The sequence below is a fragment of the Myotis myotis genome, unplaced genomic scaffold (genome assembly GCF_014108235.1).
Source record: "Myotis myotis isolate mMyoMyo1 unplaced genomic scaffold, mMyoMyo1.p scaffold_m19_p_21, whole genome shotgun sequence".
NCBI classification, from domain to species: Eukaryota; Metazoa; Chordata; class Mammalia; order Chiroptera; family Vespertilionidae; genus Myotis; species Myotis myotis.
In genome coordinates this window covers 4,934,854-4,947,327 of record NW_023416326.1, presented here as the reverse complement: position 1 = coordinate 4,947,327, position 12,474 = coordinate 4,934,854, and the positions used below count along the sequence as shown (strand labels likewise).

The following is a 12,474-nucleotide window of genomic DNA, read 5'->3' as shown; positions in this document are numbered from 1 at the left end:
TGTGCCGCCTAGAAATGAGGCTCTAGGTGCAGGTCTACGTACGGATCAGGTCCTCCCCGAACTGGTGCTGGCCGATGTGCTCGAACAGGGAGGACAGCACAGGCAGCAGCGCCACCGTCGTGTAGTTGATGATCTGTGTGACGCCCCGCGGCTGGCTGCGGGTGTGCGTGAACTGGCCCTCCTTCAGGTTCTCCAGGGTCCTGTCCAGGTCCTCCGCTGCGCTGTCCAGAAATGCACTGAGTGCGCCCTTCACACTCTCCAGGCCGGTCTTCATGACTGTCCTGCGGGGGGACAGAGGGCAGGCGTGAAGGGAGCAGTGAGCAGGAACACACTCTGCGTTCTCACAGCACTCACTCAGTTGTCAGCCTTTTACATCCACTCAAACACTTCCACACACTTGGAGTTTAGCCACACTGCTCTGTAATTCACCACTGATCCTAAATTCCTTCATAGTCAACTCCAAGAGAACCTCAGAGCAGAGGGCAGGGCGAATGCCTAGTTTTCCACCTGCATTAGCAGGTCTCAAATTCTGAGAGTGTTTATTCTAAAACTAAGCAAACACAGCTGCTGAGCCAGTTCAGTTCATCCCAAATCCAACCGAAGGAGGATGTTTCTGGAGCAATGGCTGTGAAAGAAACATTCGATGGCAACTCCATCAAGTCGTCAAATGACACGGGAGTTCGGTGCTTTGAGGGGAGACGTGGAGTGATATACCAGCCTCTCCTCATACGCAGAAGGAGACTCCTGGGCCACCATTGCCAGTAAGAATGAAGGTGCACAGTGGCATCTCCTTTCGCTGTTTATTACACAAAACACCTCAAACAAAGTTTTAAACACAAACCTGGATTATCCAAGGAATCATGGAATACTCTCTGTAAGAGCCTTCAGAAACTTTCACTTGGATTTGTCATGGGTAATAAATGAACTTAATGTGTGGCTGAAGGCTGAGTCGGTCATGCTACATGGGTTGACTCTGTGTTCAGACCACATGCTGGGTTGCCGGTCGTGTCAATGACAGGCAGAGGAGAAAGGGCACAGACCGGGTTGGCTGACCACCACTCACTGGGCAGTCTTAGGCTTCACTCTACATCTGTAACCTGAGAGTAAACCCTCATGTTTCCGATAAAGTAAATGTTATCGCACACGTGAGCCGGGCAGGGTGCCTCGACACCCACATGACCTCCGGAGCTATCACTACCACCCTTCCCTCACAGGACACGTTCCCAGCTCAGCCCTAGTTACACGCCAAGATGCTGCGGAAATTACTAAAATTTAACGATTTATATATGATCGTGAAAATAACAAAATGCCATTGTATTAGTAATTTACCAAGGATTCTTCTTTTCACCTACACCGAAATCTTTAGTACTGTCCCAAAGAATATAATGAAGGCAAGTGGCCCATTTTAATATTCTCCAATGTCATTATGATACGCGCTGATTTAGATAAAAATGGACCCGTGTACCTTGCATCCAGAGTCTGACCCAAAATGTGAAGACAGTTGACAATGGATGCTGCATCGTTTCCTAAAGAAGAAGAAGAAAAAAGGTGTATGAATCGACCTGAGAATTTACCCGTTTTCTTCCTTTCTATTCATAGTTGTGTTTCAAAAATTAGTCCACAGCACAACTCAATGTAATAGCTCAAACAGATCTCTGACAATCGAGTCTCACATGCAGTTTCCTGCTACGGTGGTTATGCGGATGTCAGTAGGGAAGCGGAGAAGCGGGCCTCGGCGAGGAGCTGATGCACTCAGAAGCGGTGGAAGCGCTGCCCAGGCTGGGGGTCTACTGAGTTCTCCACGGACACCCCTCCACATACCAGCTCGCCTCCTTGTTAAATCACATTGCGTGGCAACTGTGAAGTCAGCTCACAGCCTTTATGGGATGAGGTGGCTGAAAGTCTAATAAATGTAATCCCAGTTTGATTACCCAGCGTCTCTGCCTTCTGATTGCATTCACCTGGATTCAGAGCAGCTCATCTGCCTGAATGCTGTTGGTCTTTGGTGAAAGAGGAGCACCATGCTATTATGTAAAAAAGCATCAGGAGCTGAGAAAGCTAAATCCTACTCTCATGAGATACCTAACATGGGGCTGACTGTTCTTGAAAGATGTAATCCCCTCATTTTGATTAACAGAAATGTGAATTATACAACCATTACATATATATTACTTTGTGATAAGAATAAGAAAAGCAAGTCCAAAGTTACAGTGATTTGACTGCTCACAAGATAGTCTGACGTTATGATGTCTTTATTCTGTATTCTATATATAATGTGTGTGCACACTTTTTTTCCCTCACTGTATAACATATCATCATTTCCTGGATCCTGGGGTTAACAACTCCTGTCTGATTTTAAGTTTTTATGTCATTTGAGTATGTTATAGTCTTTATACAAAAAAGTGTCCTAAAATGAATGAATTAAATATACATGGAAACTAATACTTGCTTTAGAATGGCAGCGAGCCAGTTCAGTGACATGATACAAACAAACAAAAAAATAAGGCACTCATTACGGAGCCTCTGAGTACTTTCAGAAAGGTCCCGTTCATCTTGTGCTTGGTGCCTCAGAATTCCTGATGGTAACGAAAACAAAACGAGCAGAAGGGCAGGATTTGTTACGTCCCTTTCTATTGGCTGGTGGGAATCTTAGGGCTTGTGCTGTAGTCCCTGAAAGTGTTATTCATTTCATTATTCATTCACTCAATAAATACTGGTTACAGACCAGACACTCTCAAACTTCAAGTAATAAGCAAAACAGCGTTCTCAAGGTACTTGCATTTTAGTTGGGATACAGATAACAAACAATTCATCAAAAATCAGCATGTAACATAATATCAGGCCACAGTAAAAGTAGGTAGCAGGATATAGGGATTAGAGCAACTGGAGAGAGTAACAAGGGGAGTGGTTAGGAGGCCGACCCAAGGAAGTGGGAAATGAGCAGAGCTATTTGAAGGAACAATGAAGGAACAGACCGTGCATGCAGCTGGAAGAAGGGCCCAGGCAGAGAAAACTGCAGGTGCAAAGGCCCTGGGGCAGAGAATGAGGAAGTGAAGTGGCTGATGCGGGTGAATGGGGAAGGAGATGTGTGACGGAAGGAGGGGGAGCCAGGGGCAGTGCCCTGCAACCGGAGCAAGAACTCTGGGCGTGTTTCTTAGGTGCAACAGAAAGACGGGTTGTGAACAGATTGGAATCTGATTGATATTTTAAAAGAATGAAATCCCAACATGCAAACCTCTGAAAGGCCGCGTGACGTGAGCCAGGACACTCCTGCGGTGCCACCAAGGGGTTGGGGGTGAATTTGATCAGCATATCAGCAGGGAAGACATTAGGAACATATTTTTAAGTTTTTTCTTATGGGTTAAATTGGACACTTATCAGCTTTTTTTCTTTTATTTTATTTCCATTTCTCCCTATCTTTCCTACCTGCCCCCTTCCCCTTTTTCTCTTTGGTTTTCTTTTGTCTTCAGCCTGTTCAGCAAACTCGGAGTTCTTGTCAGGCATAGGACCTCACTGTTTGGTAAGGAGACCCCTGGGCAAGCACCCGCACGCCCTCACGGGGTGGTTCCCAAGCAGGGGGCGGTTTCTGAGGCTGCCGACTAGGGGTCAGACTTCCCCCCAGGCTGCAGATACAGCAATAAGCTCTCAAAGAGCTGAGCAGTCTGGGCCAGAATGAGATGTTAACCCAGGGACAGCACCAGAGAGGAGGAGCAGGGGCAGGAGCAGTGAGCATCACAGGCAGGAGAGGCCTTGGGAGGTGGGGAGGTGGCCTGAGAGAGGAGTGTCTGGCTGGAACTCTGAAGGAGGGGCAGCTGCCTCCATGGCGGGGATGAGGGATCGGCAAGGGAATGGACTCTAGGGGACCCTGTACCAGTCGGCAATGACAGTACGTGCCGGGACCTGGGCAGAAAGGGAATCCACACGGTCAAGGAGCAGAGAGAGGCCACTGAGGCTGAAGCACAGGGAGCCGCAACTTGCTCAGGGATGCGAATGGGTTCCCGGACTAGGGACCAGGCACGTGGCCAGATGAAGAATTCTGGTCTTTATTCTAAAGAAATGGGAAGCCACTGGATGAGTAGGCGTGCACATGAGGCTGTGTTCTGGGAAGACCAGGAGGTCTACGGGGATTCAGAGAGAACACAGTGCTCCCTGGCGGCAGGAGAAACACGACACGCCTGCAGGTGGCCAGGGGAACTGGCACGTAAGAAATCATTTCTGCCCCCACCTCCTGGAGAACGCCCTGCACACACGGACGTACAGTGCTTTGCTGAGTGACGTCAGGAAGGCATTAGGTTTATTTTCATAAGGAAAAGTGAAGCCTTAAGAAGTGCCGCTGTGCCCCGTGCCACCATCGCTGCCCTCGCAGCCTGACCCCGCCTCCACTAAAGCCGCTGAAAGGCTGCCCTGGGCTGGAATGCAAGGGGTTTGTCTTCTCTAACTGCCTGGAAATCAGGGATGAGAGTTCCTGAGGGCGGGGGGGGGGGGGGGGAATTAAAGGCACTCGCTCCTCAGTCAGCAATGGGTCATCAGTATGAACTTACAACCACTAGCGAGCATTCCAGAGTCCAACAGCCAAGCCTATATGTACACAAGATGCTGCTTTTTCATTATTTTCCCCATAAACCGTTTTAGTGGATACATGAGAACTACTGTTCTGTGGGGAATGAGGCCTGTCCCCCTTGCTAAAACCTTACCTTTTTTAATATAAAAATAATGGCATGAAAACACTAATGTCTTTAATTCTTAGAGAGTGTGCTTCAAAAGACAGGAAATATTTGGATTAAAGATAAACTGTATTAAGTCCAAGTTTTAGGCTTCCTCACTCTATAGATTAGAGATATCTCTCGCCCTGCCCAGTGTGGCTCTGCTGGTTTGATTCCCTGTCAGGGCATACACCTGGGGTGCGGGCTCCATCCCCAGTGGGGGTGTGCAGGAGGCAGCCGAACAATGATTCTCTTGCATCATTGATGTTTCTCTCTTTCCCCCTTCCGCTCTCTAAAATGCAATAAAAAAATTTTTTTTTTTAAGAAAAGCATTTCAAATCCAGGAGAGACTTGTAGATATAACTACCATTTGGCATCCAACTTGGATAAATATTCCATTACTTATCAAACTAGCTCACCACAGGCACTGCCACTAGCTCACCACGAGCGCCACCAACAGACAAGAGTCTGGTCCCCTGGGTTTTGCTTTTAAAGCTCCCCTTGGTCTCAATTGCACTTTTCTCACTCATTTCATGAGTTAGGAACATGGCTCTCTCTACACTTCACCTTTGCTCAAAGACAAAGCCAGAGAAATATTTGTCAACTTTCCGTCCTGCCTGGAACCTCTTCCAGGTGAAAGCTATGCGGTTATAGCTCAACTGGCACTTGAACACTCATCACCCAACACTGGACTGATACATGCCAGAGCTCTAAGATTAGACTACTTATTTTAGTCTGGTTCAAAAATAAAAACCGAAGTTCAGAGACAGCAAGTCCTTGTCCAGATCAGTCCGTTGGCTTAGTTACACACATAGGACTTGCACCTGGGTTTTCTGGCTCAAAGCCCACACCGTTCTCTCCAGGACACCACGAGTGTCTGTGCCAGGTTATAGCTGCGTTGTCTAAAGGTTACGTGTCTAATGGAGGTGGGTAGGGGGGGTGAGGGCATCTGTAATAATGCCAACAATAAAAATAAAGTTAAACCAAGAGGGCACCTGCAGGTGCTTCAGCATGGAGTTATCGGGTGCAGGGGTCAACTCCATCCCCCAGGACTCAGGGGAGTGTGTGAGGAACTCTCAGCTATGCCAGCAGTTCCCCGACAGCTTCCATAAGGCACCTGCGAGTGTGAGTGTGAGGGAGTGGGCTCCTGAGTGTGAGGGTTGATAATGCGGTGTCAAAAAACAACAACAGAAAAGCTTTCAGTAGCTATTAAAGAAATAAACACAGATTAAAGATAAAGCGTTTAAATATATGTGTATATATTTAAAAAACAAAAAATAAAGTTTACATGTCTTAGACTTAAAGATTCTAATAACTGGACATGTCTGTATTATAGTATGTTTGGCCTCTTGGAGTTTGTGTTATTTTACAGGAAAATGCCAAACCAAATTTGAAACAATAACAGATATCAAAATAATATAAAGAATTCACAAAAATATGGTGTTGAAGAACAGTTACATAATAGCTCTCCAAAAAGTTCCTGTTAAATTTTTTTTAAAAATGGGTACAGACACAGGTGACATTTCACAAGCTATGGCCACCAGGCTGTCCTGAACACTTGTGTACTTTGCTGCCTGTGTGGAATACCTCAAAAATTATCAAAAGGAAGTTATAGAGAGATAACCCAGGAAACCAAGCATTTCCTATAGGTAATAAGTTAGAAGCCACGTAACGGCAGTATTATGCTCATTCATAAGAATGCCAAAAAACGCAGCTGAGCCCTGGCCAAGCGGCTCCCTTGGTTGGAGCGTCATCCATACACCGAAAGGTTGCAGGTTTGATTCATGATCAGGGCACATAACCAGGTTGCCGGTTTGATCCCAGATTGGGGTAAGTACCGGAGGCAACCAATTGATGTTTCTCTCTCCTCTCTCTCTCTCTCTCTCAACATACCCTTGGGTTAGGATTAACAAAAACAGTACGGCTACAAACCTTGTCCTTATCAAGCTCTAGATGAGGTCACACTCCCTAAAGACAAACGGAAGATGTTGGAATCCACTGTTATTGTGAGAAGGTGAAGGAGTACATGAACATTCTGTATGAAATGTTTCTCAGTTGAAGAGAAGTCCAACCAAAGTTAGTCTCCTGGAAATTATGCAGAAGATAATGTCTACCCTGCCCTGGTGGCTCACCAGTTAGAGTGTCACCCCCGGTTTGATCCCTGGTCAGAGCACATACAGGAATCAACCACTGAATACATACATACTAGTAACTGGGACAACACATCAGTGTTTCTCTCTCTCTTTCTCTTCCCTTCCTCTCTCTCTCTATAATCAATTTAAAAAAAAAAGAAAATGATTTCCACATTAATTTTGGGTAACTGAAAGATTAATGCAAAAATTGAGGCAATCTATACGAAATATAACTTATAATAACTAAATTTAAGAACACCAAATATTGGATGCAATTATAATAGAAACCAAATATGTCAAGTAATTATATTCAGAAACTATAATTTCTCAAAAAATTTAATGTTTAGAATTTACAAGTTATTTGTGTGTATTTATGTATGTACACACACACACACACACACACACATATACACCTATTCCTCAGTTATTCACTGTGCCCTTGATAGAACCCGTAGTTTTCCCTGTAAATGGAGTTAAGCTGATAGCACCTTCTTCAGTGCACTGAATGTCTTGTTACTGAGGTCCCCCTAACTCTGCTTTGAAAGCTCACATATGGAGCTCGCGTGTACTTGGCGAGCTGATGACAGCAGATGGAGGGAAGTCCCACTCGGCTAGCCAGCCGTGCGGAGTCCCCTCAGCAAGGACACGGGGGAGGGAGTGCCCGCCCTGCACGCGGTGGAGGCAGGTGCCAGAGTGTGGACTTCAGCTCGGTGAACTCAGAAACCAACAGAAACTGACTATGGGCCGAGCGGTTCTAGAAAAGCCACTTTGGCTAAGTGAATCCTTGGCCTCGCTGTCTACTCTGAGGCTCCATGTCTGAATGCAGTCGGCATGCACATTGGTAATCCAGAGCATTAAACTGAAGGGCAGGGAAAATTTTTTCACCTATAACAGCTCATTACTGAACCGATCTGAGATCAGCAAACACGCATTCAAGGTCCCTGTTCTGCTGCTGATATAAACATGGCACGCACTGTCGTCCCCGGTCCCTTGCTCTGTAATGGTACAACCTTTGGGTTTTCACGTGAACAGTGGACGAGTATAAAAAGCTGGTCTCCCGTTTCACCACAGGGCAGGCTCCTGAGGAAGGACCTGCAGGCCCGGGGCCAGGCCCAGGACGAGCACATGCAGCCATGCCCACGTGCGCGCATGCAACACCGCACACCACACAGTGCTGACGCGAAGGACCCAGTGAGGCCATGCGGGTGCTTGTCCAGGGGTCTCCTTACCAAACAGTGAGATCCTATGCCTGACAAGAACTCCGAGTTTGCAGAACAGGCTGAAGACAAAAGAAAACCAAAGAGAAAGGGGGAGAGGGGGAAGGTAGAAGAGACAGGGAGAAACGAAAATAAAATGGAAAAAAAAAAAGAAGAAGAAAAAAGAAAAATAAACAGCTGATCTATGAGCTGGAAAAAGCAACATGATGTCACGCAGAAAGTACTGATTCTCCAAGCAGAATGTGGAGTAAAGGTATTAAAGAAAGTTTCTGAGTGCATATCTTTAACAAACATGGTTAAAAAAGCACATATTGTAAGAAACAAAAAAAAAATTGAAAGCAAAGCTAATTAATATAAAAGCAATCTATATGAAACCCGCAAAAATATAACTAAAGAAAAACCACAAGGAAAAGATTTATCTGTCCAAATATACTATTGAAATTCTAGAATTGGTGGTTGTTATGGACATTATTTAACAACAGAAATGTGGTGCTTGGGGCATAAAACGTTACGTTAAGTTTGAGTGTGTTTCATCGCTTGGACTTTGCCTCTCCCCAGCCTTGAGCCCTTACACATAACACTCCCGTCCCACCCAACCAAGCATTTCCCAAAGGCCGTTCCTGAATTCTGTCTGCATCTGTCTTCCCATGTAATGGACGTTGCCCTCACATCCACCTCTGCACTATGCGGAGACACAGTCCTGACGCTGTCACCTTGGGCAGGGATGTGACGGCACCACCCACATCCAGCCCGACTTCCCAAGCACAGTCAGCGCTGGTCCTGACTGCCCTCCTCCCGGCACAGCTCTCCCAGGACCAGCGTGGCAGCATGGGGCACCGACTCCGCCAGGGAATAAACAGGGCAACTAGCTGCTCGTGAGAGGCTGGCAGAAAGGCCGAGAAAATCACACCTGTGATGCTGACCTCCCCTAAGAGAGTGTGGCCTCATATCTTACTGCAGTAACAAAGTGGACTCATTTATAAGTGAAAGTCATCACACGGGGGAGTCTCTCCAGTGCTGGAAGTTCTAAACAGCCATCTACTCGGGCAGACACCCCATTTCATGGCATCAGCCCCTGCGCTGTTATCTGGACAACAAAACAGAACACGAGCAGCCTCTCCAGATGCCTCACCACACAGCTCCACGTGAGGGCTGACCGCACCAGGATCTGCCTCAGCTGAAGGGGAGCGACCACATCTCAGAACTGCACACATTCTGGATTTATCTTGCGATACCGTTTACCTCTCACTAGGGGGTGCTCTCTGGAGTCCTGGGGAATCTTCCTGAAACATGCTGAATTTGCAGTGCAAGGGCTGTGTTTTTTCCCGCGTAAGCCAGACCTGGGATACTCTGCTGTGATGTTAAACAGAACTGTTCCGTATCCCATGCCGTTAGGTGACACTTAAGTCTGAGACCCTGTCAGAGAAAGGTGAGCTCTTCCAGCAGCTGCTCCTAACAGTACCTGATGTGCCCCCTGTGAGAATCAGCGACATATAGAAAGCTGGGCCCTCCTGTGCTGTCACTGTCAGGGTGTACGTTTGTTTGTTATGAGCTCTGGCCTACACTTTCTCTAAAAATCCTATATAATAAAAGGCTAATACACAAATCAACCGAACAGCAGAACAACCAGCTGCTATGACGCGCACTGACCACCAGGGGGCAGACACTCAATGCAAGATCTGCCCCTGGTGGTCAGTGCGCTCCCACAGGGGGAGTGCAAGCGCAGCAGCAGTAATGGGAGCCTCTCCTGCCTCCGAGGCTGCGCTAAGGATGTCCGACTGATGGAGCGGGCCTAAGCCATCAGTCAGACATCCCCCGAGGGCTCCTGGACTGTGAGAGGGTGCAGGTTGGGCTGAAGGACCCCCTCTGAGTGCACGAATTTCGTGCACTGGGCCTCTAGTATTTCCATAATACTTGGTCCTCTCTCTCTCCCCTCATGACTAACACTGGAGAATTTATGTGGGTTCTCCCTCAGCATCGCTACTCACTCGCTGGCTCCAGCAGCCCTTGCTGCCCTGCCACTGCTCCCCACTGAGCGCCCTGAGGGCCTCAGGACTGATCAGCACACCGACCTTCTCCATCTCCATGTGGCCTCACTGGCTGTGGAACCTGTGACACTCAGATTCAAGCATTTCTCCACCGAACACATATTTCCAACTTTGGCTGGATCTCCAGATGAACAAGCTGCTAATAGCCAATAAATACCAAACCAAACTTAACCTCTTCCTGAAACCGGCCCTTCTGAAACTCCTCCAGGGTGCCAGTGACACAACAGTGTCGACTGCCCAGCCTGGCACCTCAGCACCGCGCTGGCCTGCCTCTCGACTTGCCTGGTTGGCTGTCTCTCTCTCTCTGTCTCTCACACCCAGCCCCTTCTTCCCATTCATTCACACAGTGCCCTCTACACCCCAGCACTTCATACAGCCCCACCTCCATGCATCACCCTTATTACATGGTGAGTTCCATGTGTCTGCATCATTCAGCCGTATTTCTGAGTTCATTACAATTAAGGACTGTGTCTTTGCATATCCCTGGGTTAGGACAGCACCACATCCAGGGCCAGGACAGCACCGCGTCCCAGGCCAGGAAAGCACCATGTCCAGGGCCAGGACAGCACTGCGTCCTGGGCAGACATTCAAGAGTTTCTGCAGAAGGAGCCCGAGGGGCCCCGCACTGGCAGTGACACTTGTGTTATGGGGCCTCCACCTCCTGTGTGGCCCAGCCCGCCCTTCCGCTCCCCTGCTCCTGCCAGAAGCACCGGGTGGTCATTTGCCCCTGGAAGAGGCTTCAGTGGCTTCTCAGTGCTGATCAATTAAGTGAAAACATTAATGAAAATTCAAAATATGGAAGATGTCAATGACAACAGTTAATGCCAATGACAACATTCCACAGTGAATCCACATTCCCTGAACTGCCCTGGTACCAGACGGTGACGCTGGTGAGGGTAGGCCAGCCAGGACGAGGGCCCTGTGCTCCGTGAGCAGTTCTGGGAGTAAGACTGACAGTTGCACGGAGGCAGCAGACAGAGCAGGCGAGGGGGAGAAGCGGCATGTGTACAAGTCTCTGTATTGTTCCTATGTCCTCTGGTTGCTTTGTCTCCTGTGACAAAGGCTGGCTGGGCCCAGGGAGGACAGGGACTCTCTGCAGTGGCCCTGGGGGCACGGGTCAGTGGGAACCTGGCGCCCTGTGAGCACTCACTGTCCAGGGGGACCTGGGCCCAGGAGCTGAGGAAGGCCTGTGAGGTGAGTGGACGCCCCTTGGGACGTATTCATTGTACATCAGTTTTATCAACATTGCGGGTAGATTTTTATTTGACTGAGTTTGGGGACATTATAATGCTGTTGCAATCCTCTATCACACGACTGGCTACCTACTAGCTGGAAAATAGATAACGTACTGAGTAAAGAGAGGAGTTTAAAATTCCATTCAAGTCCCCATTCCCCGTGTCACTAATGCAGAAGTCTAATTCTTCACCCTCTGTACCCAATCCCATCTCCTCTATCCGACAGGCTGGCACGGCACTGCCATCCAGCATATCATTAATGCCGAGCCCAAGGAAAGCCCGTGCCTGCTTCGTATGGGCGAGGCATGTCCAGGAAAGTGTTTCTGCTGCGGCTAGAGCTGGACCCTGCCCAGACAGCGCAGCCATGAGGAAAAGGCTCCCTCAGTCAAGCTTCTCATGTGCACGTTCTGGGAGAATTCTGGGTCCACGCTGGAAACCCCAGGGCAACCACCAGTAAATTTATGACAAATACTTAGATTTAAACGAAAATGAGAAAGTGTTGCTACCATGCCAGCTAGAGCAGGGCAAGGGGAATGCTCGGAAAGGCTGCACTGACTTCACTTTCTTCCAAGAGTTGACATTATTTTTTTTTAACATTTAAAATTATAACTTTCGTAAACGGGATTTTGCCCTCCTAAAAAATTAAGGTTGGTAAAAATATGAGATCGGAACGAATTTTAATAAATTAATGTTAAAAGCACCATCTTTCCAACCTCCTAATACAGGGTCGCTCTCCAGCCTCCACCTGTGAATTGTGTGGGTATTTTAGTGCTTCCATTCAGCAGTGAATACAGAAAACCTCACTGTCTAGATCACATGGGTTAACCTGCAGAAACCCTCATCCCCGGGGTCTGAGAGCAGGTGGATGACCGGGCAGAGGCACTGGACACAGCTGCTCAGGCCAGCGCTCCTTCCCCAGGGCGCGCCCCGCTCCGCCCTGCCCCCCAACAGTCTGCGTGCACAGCTGTTTACCTTGTCACCATTTCCTTCTCCTTGTTTGACGCATGTCCTCCAGAGCACAGCGGTCTGCTCGCTGCAGACAGGAAGTATAAACGATGGTTTTTGAAATACTGATCAATTAGAGGCAGGACAACCTGAAAGGAAGGAAAAGACAGGTGTACACAGTGGAGTTTGGGGGG

General features: G+C 48.0%; 1 protein-coding gene across 6 annotated transcripts in view; it reads right to left on the bottom strand.

Moving 5' to 3' along the window:
- The window catches only part of RYR2 (ryanodine receptor 2), a 195,497-nt gene that overhangs the window by 58,748 nt on the left and 124,275 nt on the right, over window positions 1–12,474 (bottom strand). For all 6 annotated transcript variants that reach the window (XM_036354797.1, XM_036354792.1, XM_036354793.1 and 3 more), the window contains exons 62-65: window positions 12,308–12,429; window positions 8,065–8,114; window positions 1,466–1,526; window positions 43–281 (exon numbers count right to left, since the gene is read on the bottom strand). In XM_036354797.1, the coding sequence (XP_036210690.1) occupies window positions 43–281; window positions 1,466–1,526; window positions 8,065–8,114; window positions 12,308–12,429 (472 nt within the window). The remainder of the gene's footprint in view (window positions 1–42; window positions 282–1,465; window positions 1,527–8,064; window positions 8,115–12,307; window positions 12,430–12,474) is intronic.